Here is an 18,854-nt window from a genome sequence, read left to right as displayed (position 1 = left end):
GCCAGGCTTGTCTCAAACTCCTAACCTCAGGTGATCTGCCCGCCTCAACCTCCCAAAGTGATGGGATTACAGGTGTGAGCCAGCACACCTGGACTTCATTTCTATATTTTAAAAAAGTAGGTATAATAAAATACATTGGGTAAAAGTCCTAGAATGCTTGCTAAACAACATGTAAATTAACACTGATAGCTAAGGTGTAAACGAGGAATTGAGTAATGTGATGAATAATTTTTTTTGAATAATTTTTTTTTTTTTTGAGACTGAGTCTTGCTCTGTCACCCAGGCTGGAGTGCAGTGGCGGGATCTCAGCTTGCTGCAACCTCAGCTTCCCAAGTTCAAGCAATCCTCCCAAGTAGCTGGGACTACGGGCCCCCCACACCACGCCTGGCTAACTTTTGTATTTTTCGTAGATACGGTTTTTCACCATATTGGCCAGGCTGGTCTTGAACTCCTGGCCTCAAGTGATCCACCCGCCTCAGCCTCCCAAAGTGCTGGGATTACAGGCATGAGCCACTGTACCCAGGCTTCTTTTCTTTTTTTTACAAAAATAATCTTCTCAGTTAGATTTGCAATTTATAAAAGAGCTCTAAAATGATGGAGAAGGATAAATTATCCAGTAGAGTTCATTAAACTGATAACCAGTTTTGAGCTGAATTCTTTGGTAAAGGGAGGAAAGAGAAAAAGAGACAGCTTAAAGAAAAAAGAAAAAAGAAAAACAAAACAAAACAAAAAAAGAGACAGCTTAATCTGTGTTTGGGGAAGTGGTTAGTACTTAGGAAACATAAGCCATTGAAGACTGTGAAATATCCCAAGGGATGAATTTCCATAGTTCTTCCGGCCACTCCCACCCCACCCACTACCCTCTATCCCCCATCAAAGAGCACCAGATCTTATCGTTCTCATACAACCAATGGAAGGAGTAAAGGGTAAGGCTGGAAGGCAGAGAGAGAGAGAGAGCCGGAGGTCGCCATGGGTATTCATTTTAGTTCCCCTAGAAAACTATCTTTAAAAAATTTTGTTGGAAGCTGGGCGTGGCGGTGCATGCCCGTAGTTCAGCACTTTGGGAGGCCGAGGAGGGAGGATCACTTAAGCCTGAGAGTTCGAGGCTGCAGTGACCTGTGATCCTGCCACTGCACTCCAGCCTGTGTGTCAGAGAAAAGAAAAAAAAATTCAAAAGAAAAAAGAAAAAAAAATTCATAGAAGTCTACACCCTTTTTTTCTAGAAACCCGAACCGCGTGAGTTCCCAACTAAGTTCTTTTTGTTGTCATTTCTCTTCTTTCTTAACTTAAACTCAGGCCGGGCGCGGTGGCTCACACCTGTAATCCCAGCACTTTGGGAGGCCGAGGCAGGCAGATCACAAGGTCAAGAGTTCGAGACCAGCCTGGCCAACATGGTGAAACCCCGTCTCTACTATAAATATAAAATAAAAAATTAGCTGGGCATGGTGGAGAGCGCCTGCAGTCCTAGCTACTCGGGAGGCTGAGGCAGGAAAATCGCTTGAACCAAGGAGGCGGCGGTTGCAGTGAGCCGAGATCGCGCCACTGCACTCCAGCCTGGCTGACAGAGTGAGACTCCATTTCAGAAAAAAAAAAAAAACATAAACTCTTGCCTAATCTCTGAAGATAAAGAGAAGCAGGGAAAAGGCTGGCATTACCGATAGCGACTAAACGACGGGTAGCTGAGAAACTGAGCCTGAGCTCACACTGGAAAAAAGGGGGAAATCCGCGCCCCCAAGAGGCCTTAACGCACAAAGCAGCAAGAACCTCCAGGGCGCCGCGGGAGCGCGCAGCGCGGCGGGTAAACTACAACACCCAGCGTACCGCGCGCCCGGCGTTACGCCGCGCCCGCTCATTGGCCGCCGGGGATATTTGAAAGGAGGGGCTGGCGCGGAAAACGAAGATTACGTTTTGGATCCTCGCGGAGTACTGTCTGGGGGCTAAGTCCTGGACCTGGGAAAGGGGGCGGCTTTTGGGGCGGTGAGGCCAGAAGGGATTCGTGAGCGTGGGTACAAGCCGAGGTGAAGGGGATCCCCAGAGCTGACGCGAGGGGAGGCGGGGGTGGCTCCGGGAGGGAGTGTCGGGAGGCTTTGGGACGGCCCTGGGGCGCTGAAGGGCTGGGCCGAGGCCTCCGGGGTAGCGCGGCGAGTGGTGTGGCAACGAAGACGGGGATCTGCCCGGAGGAAGGAAGAGCGGAAACGTCAGTTTATAACGGGAACCCGGCGTCCCGGTGTGGGTTTTTTCCCCGATGAAATTTCAGATGTGATTCTTTACCTCCTTCCACGGCCTTCAGGCCTCTTCGCTTCCTCCAGTGAGCTTCATTAACAATCTTCACTAATTGGTCTCTTTTTCCCTGGCTCTCCAGTGTCATGAGGAACTTCAAAGGAGCCAACTTTGGGACTCTGCTAAGCAGCCAGAAGGAGGCTGAAGAGTTGCTGCCCGACTTGAAGGTGGGGGTGCTGCCTGGCTCGGAATACACCTGGCTTTCCCAACTGAGCTGTTTTGTGTTTGCCTTTTAAAGAGATGGATAAGTAGGGGACCCTCTCTGCACAACCCTATTTCTAATTACTTTCTCTACCTCTTCTCTGCCTTTGCTAGCCCCATTCATATCTTACTCTACTCCTAGGAGTTCCTGTCCAAGCCTCCAGCTGGTTTTCCCAGCAGCCGGTCTGATGCTGAGAGGAGACAAGCTTGTGATGCCATCCTGAGGGCTTGCAACCAACAGCTGACTGCTAAACTAGCTTGCCCTAGGCATCTGGGGAGCCTGCTGGAGCTGGCAGAGCTGGCCTGTGATGGCTACTTGGTATCTACCCCCCAGCGTCCCCCCCTCTACCTGGAACGAATTCTCTTCGTCTTGCTTCGGAATGCTGCTACACAAGGAAGCCCAGAGGCCACGCTCCGCCTTGCTCAGCCCCTCCATGACTGCTTGGTGCAGTGCTCTCGCCAGGCTGCTCCCCAGGACTATGAGGCTGTGGCTCGGGGCAGCTTTTCTCTGCTTTGGAAGGGGGCAGAAGCCCTGTTGGAACGGAGAGATGCATTCTCAGCGCGGCTGAAGGCCTTGAGCTTCCTAGTACTCTTGGAGGATGAAAGTACTCCTTGTGAGATTCCTCACTTTGCTTCGCCAACAGCTTGTCGAGTGGTAGCTGCCCATCAGCTATTCGATGCCAGTGGGCATGGTCTAAATGAAGCAGATGCTGATTTCCTAGATGACCTGCTCTCCAGGCACGTGATCAGAACCTTGGTGGGGGAGACAGAGAGCTCTTCTGGGCTTCTTTCTCCCCAGAGGGCCCTCTGCCTCTTGGAGCTCACCTTGGAACACTGCCGTCGCCTTTGCTGGAGCCGCCACCATGACAAAGCCATCAGCGCAGTGGAGAAGGCTCATAGTTACCTACGGAACACCAATCTGGCCCCTAGCCTTCAGCTATGTCAGCTAGGGGTTGAACTGCTGCAGGTTGGGGAGGAAGGACCTCAGGCAGTGGCCCAGCTTCTGAAGAAGGCATCAGCTGTCCTGAGCAATAGTATGGAGGCACCGTCGCCCCCGCTTCGTGCATTGTATGAGAGTTGCCAGTTCTTCCTTTCAGGCCTGGAGCGAGGCACCAAGAGGCGCTATGGACTTGATGCTGTTCTGAACCTCTTTGCTTTTCTTGGAGGTTACTGTTGTCTTATGCAGCAGCTGCAGGATGATGGTGTGAGTTAAGGACCTGGAGGTAGGGTGGGGACATGGTCTGTGGACTCACTGCCAGCCTAGGATATTGGGCAAGATCTAGAAGTCCTGGCTCCCTCCTTGTTAGGCTGCTCTCTGGACTGTGCCTAGTCAGCTAGCAAGCAGTCTAGTTTGTCCTGAGAGAGCAGCGGCCCTTTTGGATGTCCTTCTTCCTGCTCTCTGGGCTGTGTCAGCTCTCCAGGAGTACGGATTAGTCTTCAGCTTGGAGCCCTCTTTATCTCTGCTCCTCATACCAACCTTCCGCCTCTTTCCTCAGGTGTGTGGAGGCTCCTCCAAGCAACAGCAATCTTTTCTTCAGATGTACTTTCAGGGACTTCACCTCTACGCTGTGGTGGTGTATGACTTTGCACAAGGCTGTCAGGTACTGTCTGGGAATCAAGGAACCTGGACAAGGCTCATAGGGTCTGCGGTTGCTCCACTGCCCTCGAAGAGCTTTGGGGTTGCTTGGCTTTGGGTGTGGAGTGGGGTGGAGGTCGTCTTGGACCCAGCATGACTCGTCACCCTCAAGCCCTTCTTGTCCCTTCAGGTAGCTGGTTTGGCTGACCTGGACCAACTAGTGGAGAGTTGTAAATCTACCGTTGTCTGGATGCTGGAGGCCTTAGAGGGCCTGGCAGGCCAGGAGCTGATGGACTACATGGGGATGACTGGTTAGTGCCCTGGGTCTTAGAGTTCATGGGAGGGTCATCACTCACCAGGCAGGTGAATAGTACTTGCTGCATGGTTCTGACCACTGTGAGGGTTCCCTATGGTTCAAGGAGGCAGTGAAAGACATTTATAAGTACCAGCTACTCTATATTTAACACCAGTAGAGAAGTGATGAGGCTAACTTTTTTTTTTTTTTTTTTTTTTGAGACGGAGCCTCACCCTGTTGTCCAGTTTGAAGTGCAGTGGTGTGATCTCAGCTCACTGCAACTCAGCCTCCCAGGTTCAAACAATTCTCATGCCTCAGTCACCTCAGTCTCCTCCTGAGTAGCTGGGATTACAGGCACCCACCACCATGCCCAGCTAATTTTTGTATTTTTAGTAGATATGGGGTTTCACCATGTTGGCCAGGCTGGTCTCAAACTCCTGACCTCAAATGATCCACCTGCCTTGGCCTCCCAAAGTGCTGGGATTATAGGCGTGAATCACTGCACCTGGCCGAGGCTAATTTATAACAGTGGACACTGTTGCCTCGACTGGAATCTAACTTGGCGTTTAACAGTTGTACGTGATATGCAACCTTAGGAACTTTCAATATATTTTTAATTTTTAAAAATGTTTTGTTTATTTTTTCTCTTTCTTCACTTACCAGAATCCAGAAGTCATTACAAATGACCTTTCTGTATATTTAAGTGGTTTGATTTTGGGTTTTTTTGAGACAAGATCTTTGTCACCTAGGCTAGAGTTCACTGGCACAATCACAGCTCAACACAGTCTTGGACTCAAGAGTCTTGAGTCTCCTGGACTCAAGCTGGGGTTACAGGTGTGAGCCACCGCACCTGGCTGACCCCGTCTTTTAAAAAAAAAAATTATATATTTCCACTCACTGCTACCTCTGCCTCCTGGGCTCAAGTGGTTCTCCTGCCTCAGCCTCCCGAGTAGTTGGTATTACAGGCGCCCGCCACCGCACCTGGATAATTTTTGTATTTTTAGTAGAGACAGGGTTTCACCATGTTGGTCCGGCTGGTCTTGAACTCCTGTCCTCAGGTGATCCGCACACTCGGCCTCCCAAAGCTGGGATTACAGGCGTGAGCTGCCGCACCCGGCCCATAACCAACATTTAAGTCAAGTAACAGACTTATGGCCCAGAAAATCCTTCCTTGGGTCCCTTTTCAAACCCCACTAACAATCACTATCCTAATAGCTTTTCCGGTTTTGTTGTTGTTAAGACAGAGTCTCTGTTGCCCAGGCTAGAGTGCAGTAGCATGATCTCAGCTCACTGCAACCTCCACCTCCTGTGCTCAAGCAATTCTGCTGCCTCAGCCTCCTGAGTAGTTAGGATTACAGGTGCACACTTCTCTGCTAATTATTGTGGGGTTTTTGTTTTTGTTTTTTTTTTTTTTTAGACCAAGTCTCCCTCTGTCACCCAGGCTGGAGTACATTTGCACAATCTTGGCTCACTGCAACCTCTGCCTCAGCTTCCGAGTAGCTGGGATTACAGGTGTGAGCTAGAATGCCCAGCCCCATCATTTTAAAAAGCAAGTCCTGTTAGTTTAAACCTCATAATTCTAAGGTTTTCAGTCATGGGAAGGTTCTAAATAACTTTTTTTATTCTTAGTGGTTGAACCTAGCCATAGAGATAAAAATATAATTAGAAGGAACAAAAATTATTAGTATGAAAATTCTGGCCAGGTGTGATGGCTCAGGCCTGTAATCCCAGCACTTCGGGAGGCTGTAGTGGGCGGATCACCTGAGGTCAGGAGTTTGAGACCAGCCTGGCCAACACAGTGAAACGCTGTCTCTACTAAAAATACAAAATTAGCCAGGCATGGTAGGGCAATCCTGTAATCCCAGCTGCTACTTGGGAGGCAGAGGCAGGAGAATCGCCTGAACCTGTGAGGTGGAGGTTGCAGTGAGCTGAGATCGCACCACTGCACTCCAGCCTGGGCAACAAGAGTGAAACTCCATCTCAAAAAAAAGAAAAAGAAAAATTCCTCCCACAGAGTACTGAAGATTGACCTTATTTTCTCTCAGTCATCTGTGTTGATAGCCAAGGAGCTGAATAAATATTATTTATTCATTCAGCAAATGTTAGTTAAGTACTCACTGTGTGCCGTGCACTATTTTGAGTACTTGGATGTGTCAGTAAATAAAACAAAGATCCCTTCCCTCACAGAGCCACATTCTAGTTTGGGGGGAAAGATAAACTCAGTGAATAAGTGAATTATCAACGTATTAGAAAGTGGTAAGAAATATGGGGGAAAAGGAAAAACAGAGCAGGATAAGATAGGGAATTGGGAGTCCAAGGTGCATGACGTGGGGCAAGTTACCACCTTAAATCAGGTGCTCAGAGTAGACCTAATTGAGAGGGTGATGTCAGCAAAGGCTTGGAGGATGTGAGGGACTTAGCCATGTGGGTACCAGGAAAAGAACATCCCTGGCAGAAGAAACACCCAATGCCAGGAGAGGTTGGGTTTGTACAACAAGTGCAGATGGGCTGAGTGGTGTGGGTTCACCATACTAGAATGAAGGCATGGGCCTATTTGGAGCAGGAAGAGGACAGCTGCTCACTCAGCTGCTCCTCACTCCTAGCAGTAGGGGTTCCTGTCTGATTTGGAAGCTGCTGAGCTGACCACAGATTGAGCCTCTCTCTGGTGCCTCTCCAGGAGGAGAGCGTGGTGGGAGCATTCCTACGGTCAATTGTCCCTTTTCTCCCCTGCAGCTTCTTACACCAGTAACTTGGCCTATAGCTTCTACAGTCACAAGCTCTATGCCGAGGCCTGTGCCATCTCCGAGCCGCTCTGTCAGCACCTGGGTTTGGTGAAGCCAGGCACTTATCCTGAGGTGCCTCCTGAGAAGGTACAAGGGAATGAGAAGTACAGGAGGGGAGCTTATGTGGTGGGGGGCTTGGGTAGCAGGAAAGGGCCTAGCCAGCACCCTGCCTTGGAGTGGGGTGTTAGTAGCAGCATGTTGGCACCAGTATCTGGAGCAGTGTTTCCCAAACCTCACTGGACTGTTACTTAGTGTTTTTCTTTAGATTGACTCACTTTTTTTTTTTTTTTTTAAAATGAGTCTCACTCTTTCCCCTAAGATGGAATGTAGTGGCTTTATCTTAGCTTACTGCAACCTCCACCTCCCGGGTTCAAGCAATTCTCCTGCCTCAGCCTCCCAAGTAGCAGCTGGGATTACAGGCTTGCCCTACAATGCCCGGCTAATTTTTGTAGTTTTTGTAGAGATGAGATTTCACCATGTTGGTTGGCCAGGCTAGTCTCAGACTCCTGACCTCAGGTGATCCGCCTGCCTCGGCCTCCCAAAGTGCTGGAATTACAGGTGTGAGCCACTGCATCCAGCCTGACTCACTTTTTATATTTAGCCTGGTCCTGAGCTACTGGTTTCCAGCTGAGCTGCATATTAGAATCACCTGAGTAACCTTTAAAGCAATTCTAATGCCCCAAGTTAATTGCATCAGAATCTCTAGTGCTTGCTGGGTGTGCTGGCTTACACCTGTAATCCCAGCACTTTGGGAGACCAAGGCAGGTGGATCACCTGAGGTCCAGACTTTGAGACCAGCCTGGCCAACATGGTGAAACCCTGTCTCTACTAAAAATATAAAAAGCATCTGGATGTGGTGGCATGTGCCAGTAATCCCAGCTACTCAGGAAGCTGATGCAGGAGAATCGCTTGAACCCGGGAGGTAGAGGTTGTACTGAGCCGAGATCGTGCTACTGCACTCCAGCCTGGGCAACAGAGTGAAACTCCATCTCAAAAAAAAAAAACAAGACTCTAGTGCTGGAGCCCAGGCATCTGAATATTTTCAAAGATCCCCCCAGATGGTCCTTGGAGCAACCAGAGTTAGATCCAGTGTTCTTAAGCAAAAATACCTGTGAACTGATGCATTGGCGGGATTGGCAAGCAAGATGGGTCATAGAGAGGCTTGGGTTTCATCTTGACTGGGGTGATGAACCTCCAAAGGATTTAAGTGGAGGCATGACAGCAGACAGGTGTTTTGGATTTCCCTGTGATGAATGGAGTTCAGGAGACAAGACTGGGTAATCAGGCTGCCCATAGCAGCCTAGATGAGGAAGGGTGGACTGAACCGAAGCAGCTGCATGAGGGATGGAATGCAGTGGATGGGTGCAAGAAGCCAGGGATTAACCTGGTAGATGACTGGCTGGGAGGGGGAGTCAGAGAAGGGAACATCAGAAATGGCCCCACATTTCTGACTCAGGAGAAGCAGGTTTTCAAGGGTGTGGTTGATGAACATGGGGGTGGAGTGCATTGGAGCCTCTGAATTGAAGGCACTGAGCAATTCATTCTTAGGGATCTCCTGCCTTGGGGTGGGGGTGACGCAGGAGGCCCACCTGCTAACCCTGCCCCTCCATGTGGTTATGCGCCTATGCACGCACATCCCTTCCACCATGCACACTCACTGGTTCCTCTCCAGTTTGGTCTGTTCCCTTTCTCTGGTCAGTTGCACAGGTGCTTCCGGCTGCAAGTAGAGAGTTTGAAGAAACTGGGTAAACAGGCCCAGGGCTGCAAGATGGTGACTTTGTGGCTGGCAGCCCTGCAACCCTGTAGCCCTGAACACATGGCTGAGCCAGTCACCTTCTGGGTTCGGGTCAAGATGGATGCAGCCAAGGCTGGAGACAAGGAGCTACAGCTAAAGTAAGTTAGGGGCTGGGTACGGTGGCTCATGCCTGTAATCCCAGCACTTTGGGATGCTAGGGTGGGTGGATCACTTGAGGTTAGGAGTTTGAGACCAGCCTGGCCAACATGGTGAAACCTGTCTATACTAAAAATACAAAAATTAGCCAGGTGTGGTGGCACACTCCTGTAATCCCAGCTACTCAGGAGGCTGAGGCAGGAGAATCGCTTGAACCAGGAGGCAGAGGTTGCAGTGAGCCAAGATTGCGCCACTGCACTCCAGCCTGGAGGCAGACTCTGTCTCAAAAGGGAGTTGGGGAGGGGGTCAACCATGTTTGGCCCATGAATGGGTTGGCTTTTGGTAATCATGGTCATGTCCTTTCATCTTTATGTCTGGCCAGTAAAGACAGTAATTCCTTCATTCATTAGTTATTCATTGAGTGCCTACTATATGCTAGCCACTGTGCTAGGTACTTGGTGGTATAGTGGTGACAATGTTCTTGCTTTCATGGAGCTTATATTCTACTTGGGGAGATATTTTTTTAAAGTGCATTTTATATCTTCTGTTTTAAAAAAATTTTTTTTATAGAGACAAGGTCTTACTATGTTGCCTAGGCTGGTCTTGAACTCCTGAGCTCAAGTGATCCTCCTACTTTGGCCTCTCAAAGTGCTAGGATTACAGGCATGAGCCAACATGCCCCGCCTTCATGTATGCTCTATGAAAACAGTTAAACAGAGTGATTTGCCAAAAGAGGGAACAAGTTTAGGTGGGTTATTTAGGAAAGCCCTCTTTGAAGAAATGATAGATGAGACCTGCGGATGTGAAGGAATCTACTCTATAAAGATCTCAGGGAGCCTGGGCAACATGGCAAGACCTTGTCTCTACTTAAAAAAAAATTAGCCAAATGTGGTGGCATGAACCTATAGTCTACTTATACCTAGTTAGGAGGCTGAAGTGGGAGGATCACTTAAGCCTGGAAGACCGATGCTGCAGTGAACCGTGTTCATGCCATTGCACTCCATGCTGGGCAACAGAGTGAGACTGTCTCAAAAAAAAAAGATCTCCAGGAAGGGAATTCCTTGCAGAGGGAGTAGTAAATACAAAGACTGCAAGGTGGGAACGAGCTTGGGAACATGCCTGAGAAAGCCAGCATGCCGGGGGTAGTAGAACAATGGTATAGAATGGGGAGCCATATGGAATGGTGGTGGTCAAGGTGGGAAGAGGCCAGGTCACACAGGGCCTTATAGGCCATGGTCAGGGCTTTGGAAATGATTCCTAGTGGGAGCCCACTGCAGTTTGTTAAACAGGGGAGCAATGCAATCTGATTTAGGCTTTGAAAGCCGTGACTGAAACTTACTGAGCTTTCAGCAAGCCAAAGCTGGGGCTTCTCACATGGGAGCAGAGGCTTTGTACCTCCTGGGCTGCACCCTGGTGCTGAGCATGCCCTCCCTCAGGACTCTGCGAGACAGCCTAAGTGGCTGGGACCCGGAGACCCTGGCCCTCCTGCTGAGGGAGGAGCTGCAGGCCTACAAGGCAGTGCGGGCCAACACTGGACAGGAACGCTTCAACATCATCTGTGACCTCCTGGAGCTGAGCCCCGAGGAGACACCAGCTGGGGCCTGGGCACGAGCCACCCACCTGGTGGAACTGGCTCAGGTGCTCTGCTACCACAACTTTGCCCAGCAGGCCGACTGGTAAGGAGTAGTAGCTGGGGAGGTCACTCTTGCTCCTTGCCCTAGGTCCTCTCGCCCTCTTCAGAACCAGTGTCTGTCTCCACATCCCTGAGTGCTCCCTTCATCTCGTGGCCATGGGAGCACATGCAAAGGGCAAGGCCAGCTGTTCTGTAGCCGGCCCTTCCCAGGGCGCAGTGGCAGGTACTTGTAGCAGGCCCAGCTTAAGCACATCCTCTCCCTGCAGCTCTGCTCTGGATGCTATCCGGGAAGCCCTGCAGCTTCTGGAGTCTGTGAGGCCTGAGGCCCAGGCCAGAGATCAGCTTCTGGACGATAAAGCACAGGCCTTGCTGTGGCTTTACATCTGTACTCTGGAAGCCAAAATGCAGGAAGTGAGTGTGGCTGCTGTGGGGTTCAGCAGAACTGGGTGTAGGAATTACTGTCCCTGGGCCCCCAGCAAGTTGGTTGGTACCAGCCCTGGTTTTTTTGTTTTTATTTTTAGAAATGGGGTCTCTCTGTGGCCCAGGCTGGCCTTGAACTCCTGGTCTCAAACAATCCTCCCACCTCAGCCTGCTGAGTAGCCAGGACTATAGGCACACACCACTGTGCCCTGTTTTATACCCCAATCTTCCAATCCAGGGTATCGAGCGGGATCGGAGAGCCCAGGTCCCTGGTAACTTGGAGGAATTTGAAATCAATGACCTGAACTATGAAGATAAACTCCAGGAAGATCGTTTTCTATACAGTAAAATTGCCTTCAACCTGGCTGCAGATGCTGGTGAGTGGTAAATGTAGTGTGGCATGGGCATCTCCATGGCTTCCTGAGTGGAACGGGACTCCTGGTGAGGGAGAGCCTGAGCTTGTAGGGTAGGAGTTTGTGGAAGCAGCAGGAGGTTGGCGTAAAGGGCAGAGGATGTTATAGAGAAAGGCAAGTTCTCTCCAGATGGCCCATGCTGAGAGAGCCAGTCTTTTTCTTCTGGCTTAACAGCTCAATCCAAATGCCTGGACCAAGCCCTGGCCCTTTGGAAGGAGCTGCTTACAAAGGGGCAGTCCCCAGCTGTGCGATGTCTCCAGCAGACAGCAGCCTCACTGCAGATCCTAGCGGCCCTCTACCAACTGGTGGCAAAGGTAATGGGGCAGGGCATCGAGGGGAGACCCATTTAAAAAAAGGACTAAACCCAAAACAGCACCTTGGCCTTCTTTGGCCTGTGAGCCTGCTGAGAAGTCATGAAAGTCAATGGTCAAGCACAGGGCTGTATCACCAGTCTTCTCTTTTTTTTTTTTTTTTTTTTTTTGGAGACAGAGTCTCACTCTCACCAGGCGCCAGTCTGGACTGCAGTGGCGTGATCTTGGCTCACTGCAACCTCTGCCTTCCAGGTTCAAGCAATTCTGCCTCAGCCTCCAGAGTAGCTGGGACTACAGGCATGCCCCACCACGCCCAGTTAATTTTTGTATTTAAGTAGAGACGAGGTTTCACCATGTTGGCCAGGATGGTCTCTATCTCTTGACCCTGTGATCCGCCCACCTCGGCCTCCCAAAGTGCTAGGATTACAGGCATGAGCCGCCAGGCCTGGCGACCAGTCTTATCTTAAATCCCAGCTCCTCATTTATTAATGTATGGCCTCAGGCAAGTTGCTTAACCTTCTAAGCCCAAGCTTCTTTGTCTCTAAAACAGGGGCCATACTACTGCCTATGGAGTTATTCAGTGAGGCAATGCATGGAAGATATATTGTGTAAATGGTGTCCTCAAATGTTAGCTTTAGTCTGGACAACATGGTGAAACCCCATCTCTACAAGAAACTTAAAAAAATTAGGCCGGCACAGTGGCATGTGCCTGTAATCCCAGCTACTCTAGGGTGTCTGAGGCAGGAGAACCGCTGGAGCCAGCAGTGAGCCTAGATTGTGCCACTGTACTCTAGCCTGGGGGACAGAGCAAGATGCTGTTTCATTTTTTAAAAAGCTAGCTTTAATTATTAGATGATTTGTTACCTGTCAGAAAAATACATAGATGGTTGGTTGGTTTGTTTTTGAGAGACAGAGTGTCTCTCTGTTGCCAGACTGGAGTGCAATGGCATGATCACAGCTCACTGCAACCTCTGCCTTCTGGATTCAAGAGATTCTCCTGCCTCAGCCTCCCCAGTAGCTGGGATTACAGGCACATGCCACCACACCCAGCTAATTTTTTGTATTTTTAGTAAAGACGGGGTTTTACTGTGTTGGCCAGGATGGTCTTGATCTTCTGATCTCCTGATCCTCCCAGCTTGGCTTCCCAAAGTGCTGGGATTGCAGGTGTGAGCCACCGCACCCAGGCCCATAGATGCCTTTGGACACAATTTTACATTCTTAACATTCTTATGTGTACCTGTTTTTTTTTTTTTTTTTTTTTGAGATGGAGTCTTGCTCTGTTGCCCAGGCCAGAGTGCAGTGACACAGTCTTGACAGTCTTGGTTCACTACAACCTCTGACTCCTGGGTTCAAGTGATTCTCCTGCCTCAGCCTCCTGAGTAGCTGGGACTACAGGCGCATGACCACTTCTGGCTACCTTTTTGTATTTTTAGTACAGATGAGGTTTTACCATGTTGGCCAGGCTGGTCTCAAACTCCTGGCCTCAGGTGAGGCACCTCAGCCTCCCAAAGTGCTGGGATTATAGGTGTAGGCCACTGTGCCCCACCTTTTTTTTTTTCTTTCTTCTCCTCGAGACAGTCTTGCTCTGTCACCCAGGCTGGAGTGCAGTGGCGCGATGTCAGCTCATTACAACCTCTACCTCCTGGGTTCAAGGGATTCTCCCAGTTCTCTCAGCCTCCTGAGTAGCTGGAACTATAGGTACGCACAACCACGCCCTGCTAATTTTTGTATTATTGGTAGAGATGGGGTTTTACCATGTGGGCCAGGCTGGTATTGAACTCCTGACCTCAGGTGATCTGCCTGCCTCTGCCTCTCAAAGTGCTGTGATTACAGGTGTGAGCCACCTGCCTGGCTTTATATGTACATTCTTATTTCAGGGACTTTCACAAATTTCCTGAAGCTCTTCCCTAAAGCCCACATTAGGAAACTTTAAAAAAAAAAAAAAGGCATTATACATGCTGTTAAGTGTGAGCCAATAGACCATATTTCTAGCAGGGGAAGCTACCTCAGCTCTAGATTTGAGTCTTGGTTCTGCCACATACCTGTTATGTGAACTTAGACAAGCAACTTTACCTATGTGAGTCTTAGCTTCCTGTACTGTAAAATTGGAATTAGAGTTGTCATGAAGGCTAAATGACTTGATGCATGTAAACCTTGGCACACTGCCTAGCACATAGTAAGTACTCAGAAAATCCTGGCTATTGGTGATGATTGGCATCTACGCTTTAAAACAGCAGGGGCAGGGTGATGGTTGCTTCTTCTGGGTAACCACATTCCAACCAGGCCATGAGGTCAGACTACAGTCCAAGGTCCCAAAGGTCTGGGGAGCAGAGGGTAGAAATGGAGGCTTGAGCCAGGGGTGGAGTAAACTTGGCTGTTCCTGCTGATCAGCCCATGCAGGCTCTGGAGGTCCTCCTGCTTCTACGGACTGTCTCTGAGAAACTGAAGGACCACGCGAAGGCCGCTGGCTCCTCATGCCACACCACCCAGCTCCTCCTGACCCTCGGCTGTCCCAGCTATGCCCAGGTGAGTGCCCACCCAGCCTAGTCTGGGGACTGCAGGGGGCCTGTGGCTTTAGAGACTCACCTGTTTTCTGATAAGACAGGATATCAAAGGGGCAGCTTCTCAGCCTTCTACCACCACAATTGGCTGGAGAATTGTAGAATGTGGAGCAGTTGGAGGCAGCTGTAAGAAGGGGCGGATCTTTGTCCTTCTTCCTGCAAAACCAGTTGTTCATTAAGTCTGACATACAGACTCTGCTGCAGGAACATACTGCCAATCTTGTATTTCCCAACTGGTTCTGTTGCCCTAGTTGATGCTTCGTTGCTCACATGGAGGTATCACAGTGTCTCCTGGTGGGGCTCCTTGCCTCCAGTTTCTCCCTTTTTGACTTCGTCTTCTTAACGACCCCTAGTAGGCACAGGTGATCTTATTCCTTTCCTGCTTAACCTGTTTCCTTTTTGCCCCAAGAATACTTGCTGGCACTTGCAGTTACAGTGTTTACCCCTAGATAACTTTGCCACAAAATATCTCACTTGTACTATTATTTTCACATCACTCTAGAATATTGACTTTAGAAACAGAAGACGTCATTCTGTTTTTAGTGGTGTTATTTCCATTTACAAAATATAGTAATTTTTTTTTCTGAGATGGAGTCTCTGTCACCCAGGCTGGAGTGCAGTGGCACAGTCGGCTCACTGCAACCTCCGTTTCCTTGGTTCAAGTGATTCTCCTGCCTCAGCCTCCCAAGGAGCTGGAATTACAGGCACCCGCCACCACACCCAACTAATTTTTGTATTTTTAGTAGAGATGGGGTTTCACCATGTTGGCCAGGCTGGTCTCAAACTCCTGACCTCATGATCCGCCCACCTTGGCCTCCCAAAGTGCTGGGATTACAGGTGTGAGCCACTATGCCCGACAAAAATACAGTAATTATTATTATTATTATTATTATTATTTGAGACAGAATCTTACTCTGTTGCCCATGCTGGAATCCAGTAGCACGATCTCGGCTCACTGCAACCTCCGCCTCCCAGGTTCAAGAAATCCTCCTGCCTCAGCCCCCCCACCCCAGTAGCTGGGATTACTGGCACGCGCCACCATGCCTGGCTAATTTTTGTATTTTTAGTAGAGATGGAGTTTTGCCATGTTGGCCAGGCTGGTCTCTAACTCCTGACCTCAGGTAATCCACCCACCTCAGCCTCCTAAAGTGCTGGGATTACAGCACTTTTGTAAGGTGAGCCACCGTGGCTGGCCTTATTTACTCCACTTTCATTTGAAGAGTCTGGCTGCCTTTCCTCATGCACCCTCTGATTGCTTCCTTAGTTACACCTGGAAGAGGCAGTTTCAAGCCTGAAGCATCTTGATCAGACCACTGACACATACCTGCTCCTTTCCCTGACCTGTGATCTACTTCAAAGTCAACTCTACTGGACTCACCAGAAGGTATTTCTCACGTTCTTAACCTCCTGGGTATTAGAAAGATTTTAGGATTTTCTGGATATTTGCCTGGCTTTCGAGATTTCCCTGGAGCTAGGCAGAATGTTCCTGATCCTGACAGGCAGGCATATTTTCTAGCCTTGCCTTTCCCTGTGACTTGCTCACCAGCCCTCCTGTGGTAGAGATACGGTCCTTTTCCTTCTTCTCAGTTTCCTCAGGGGCAAGGGAGAAAGTCTGTCCTGACGATAAGCTGAAACAGCAGTGATCCTGGGAATGCATGGAGGCTCTGGACTAGAAATCCAGGGGGATCACAGAGACTTGAGTTTTCTCCCAGATTAGTTGTGTGACTTAGGCACGTATTCCACCCTCTCATGCTCTAGTTTCTTCTCTATGGTTTTATCATTCCTAAAATAGCAAACAAGTCACTGGCAAGGGTAAAGCTAGCAAATGTTACTGCTTCTCAGGGTTGGGAACATTCTGCCTAGCTCCAGGGAGATCTCAAAAGCCAGGCAAATATTCAGAAAATTCTAAAATATTTCTAATACCCAGGGCCTTCAGGGATGGGGCCACATAATCTCCAGGGCATCTCAAGCTCCAAACTGCCTGTCTGACTTCACTTACTGCCTCCTCTGGCCCCTTCTCCCCTTCAGGTAACTGAGGGTGTCTCTCTGCTGCTGTCTGTGCTTCGGGATCCTGCCCTCCAGAAGTCCTCCAAGGCTTGGTATTTGCTGCGTGTCCAGGCCCTGCAGCTGGTGGCAGCCTACCTTAGCCTCCCATCAAACAGCCTCTCACACTCCCTGTGGGAGCAGCTCTGTGCCCAAGGTGAGAGAATAGGGTGGATGGCTCCCCTTGGATAACATGTATGGTTTGTCTGCTATCAGCTCTTCTCAAACCTTGTCCCCTCTGCTGGCTAACTGTGTGGCCCAGCCTACCTAGAACCTGCACAGAGTAGGCCTGGGATGGCAGATGGGTTTCAGCTTGCCTGCTAACTCTAAAAACTTAGTGACTGCCTTTAATACTAGGCTGATGGCCGGGCGCGGTGGCTCAAGCCTGTAATCCCAGCACTTTGGGAGGCCGAGGTGGGTGGATCACGAGGTCAAGAGATCGAGACCATCCTGGTCAACATGGTGAAACCCCGTCTCTACTAAAAATACAAAAAATTAGCTGGGCGGCCGGGCGCGGTGGCTCAAGCCTGTAATCCCAGCACTTTGGGAGGCCGAGGCGGGTGGATCACGAGGTGAAGAGATCGAGACCATCCTGGTCAACATGGTGAAACCCCGTCTCTACTAAAAATACAAAAAATTAGCTGGGCATGGTGGTGCGTGCCTGTAATCCCAGCTACTCAGGAAGCTGAGACAGGAGAATTGCCTGAACCCAGGAGGCGGAGGTTGCGGTGAGCCGAGATTGCGCCATTGCACTCCAGCCTGGGTAACATGAGTGAAACTCCGTCTCAAAAAAAAAAAAAAATACTAGGCTGAAAGGATTTTTTTTTTTTTTTTTGAGACAGTTTTTGCCCTGTCGCCCAGGCTGGAGTGTTGTGGCGCGATCTTGGCTCACTGCAACCTCTGCCTCACAGGTTCAAGCGATTCTCCTGCCTCAGCCTCCCGAGTAGCTGGGATTAGAGGTGCCTGCCACCACGCCTGGCTAATTTTGTGTATTTTTAGTAGAGACGAGGTTTCACCATGTTAGCCAGGATGGTTTCAATCTCCTGACCTCGTGATCTGCCCACACTGGCCTCCCAAAATACTGGGATTACGGGCATGAGCCACTGTGCCTGCCCTTTTTTTTTTTTGAGACAGAGTTTCGGTCTTGTCACCCAGGCTGGAGTACAATGGCACAATCTCAGCTCACTACAACCTCTGCCTTCCGGGTTCAAGCGATTCTAACGCCTCAGCCTCCCAAGTAGCTAAGATTACAGGCATGCGCCACTATGCCCGGCTAATTTTTATAGTAGAGATGGGATTTCGCCATGTTGGCCAGGCTGGTCTTGAACTCCTAACCTCAGGTGATCCACCTGCCTCGGCCTTCCAAAATGCTGGGATTATAGGCATGGGCCACTGCTCCTGGCTGGCTGAAAGGATTCTGAGACCCCATGGGATCTCAGAGGGAAGGAGTTCTGAGTCTGATTAGCTCTCAGTGCAGAAGGAAGCATGGGCAGTAGGCTTTGCTGCCTTAGAAACTGAAGGTGGTGAAGTTCTGACTGCCTCCTTTCCCTTCTTCGTCCCACCCACCACAGGCTGGCAGACACCTGAGATAGCTCTCATAGACTCCCATAAGCTCCTCCGAAGCATCATCCTCCTGCTGATGGGCAGTGATGTCCTCTCAACTCAGAAAGCAGCTGTGTCGACGTCGTTTCTGGACTATGGTGAGTCTGGGGAGGACAGCAGGGCACTGTTGGAATGGACGGGCTATATGGGAGGTCTGCAGTTTTGTCTCCAGAGGATCCACACTGCGGCTGAGTGATGGTGATCCTATCTCTCTCTTTTGCTACAGGTGAAAATCTGGTACAAAAATGGCAGGTTCTTTCAGAAGTGCTGAGCTGCTCAGAGAAGCTGGTCTGCCACCTGGGCCGCCTGGGTAGTGTGAGTGAAGCCAAGGCCTTTTGCTTGGAGGCCCTAAAACTTACAACAAAGCTGCAGATACCATGCCAGTGAGTATAGGGCCAGAGGATGATGTTGATGGCACCAGATATCCATGCACCCTTGACCATGGATTCCAAACTGTTCCACACACAGGCTACATGCTATGTTTAGAGGCATTCGTGGAAAAAGGCACTCCATGGCTAAATAAGTGGGAAATGCTGAGTTAGTCAAGGTTAGATGATTTTATTTCCTGTAGGACATAAAATACTGTCCTTCAAGGCCGGGCGCGGTGGCTCAAGCCTGTAATCCCAGCACTTTGGGAGGCCGAGACGAGTGGATCACGAGGTCAAGAGATCGAGACCATCCTGGTCAACATGGTGAAACCCCGTCTCTACTAAAAATACAAAAAATTAGCTGGGCATGGGGGCGCGTGCCTGTAATCCCAGCTACTCAGGAGGCTGAGGCAGGAGAATTGCCTGAACTCAGGAGGCGGAGGTTGCGGTGAGCCGAGATCGCGCCATTGCACTCCA

General features: G+C 49.9%; 1 protein-coding gene across 1 annotated transcript in view; it reads left to right on the top strand.

Moving 5' to 3' along the window:
• Nucleotides 1-1,949: 1,949 nt before the first annotated feature.
• Nucleotides 1,950-18,854, top strand: part of ESPL1 (extra spindle pole bodies like 1, separase) — a 27,402-nt gene continuing 10,497 nt past the window's right edge. The window contains exons 1-15 of the mRNA XM_032292669.1: nucleotides 1,950-2,447; nucleotides 2,624-3,685; nucleotides 3,978-4,082; nucleotides 4,248-4,368; nucleotides 7,086-7,222; nucleotides 8,835-9,028; nucleotides 10,463-10,702; nucleotides 10,926-11,070; nucleotides 11,318-11,456; nucleotides 11,667-11,806; nucleotides 14,195-14,329; nucleotides 15,629-15,748; nucleotides 16,393-16,564; nucleotides 17,979-18,107; nucleotides 18,236-18,392. Of these exons, the coding sequence (XP_032148560.1) occupies nucleotides 2,367-2,447; nucleotides 2,624-3,685; nucleotides 3,978-4,082; nucleotides 4,248-4,368; nucleotides 7,086-7,222; nucleotides 8,835-9,028; nucleotides 10,463-10,702; nucleotides 10,926-11,070; nucleotides 11,318-11,456; nucleotides 11,667-11,806; nucleotides 14,195-14,329; nucleotides 15,629-15,748; nucleotides 16,393-16,564; nucleotides 17,979-18,107; nucleotides 18,236-18,392 (3,077 nt within the window). The 5' untranslated portion in view covers nucleotides 1,950-2,366. The remainder of the gene's footprint in view (nucleotides 2,448-2,623; nucleotides 3,686-3,977; nucleotides 4,083-4,247; nucleotides 4,369-7,085; nucleotides 7,223-8,834; nucleotides 9,029-10,462; nucleotides 10,703-10,925; nucleotides 11,071-11,317; nucleotides 11,457-11,666; nucleotides 11,807-14,194; nucleotides 14,330-15,628; nucleotides 15,749-16,392; nucleotides 16,565-17,978; nucleotides 18,108-18,235; nucleotides 18,393-18,854) is intronic.

Source organism: Sapajus apella, unplaced genomic scaffold, assembly GCF_009761245.1.
Source record: "Sapajus apella isolate SASKATOON/1434 unplaced genomic scaffold, GSC_monkey_1.0 scaffold2, whole genome shotgun sequence".
NCBI classification, from domain to species: Eukaryota; Metazoa; Chordata; class Mammalia; order Primates; family Cebidae; genus Sapajus; species Sapajus apella.
The sequence above is the reverse complement of the archived record's forward strand: the minus strand, read 5'-3'. Positions and strand labels throughout refer to the sequence as shown.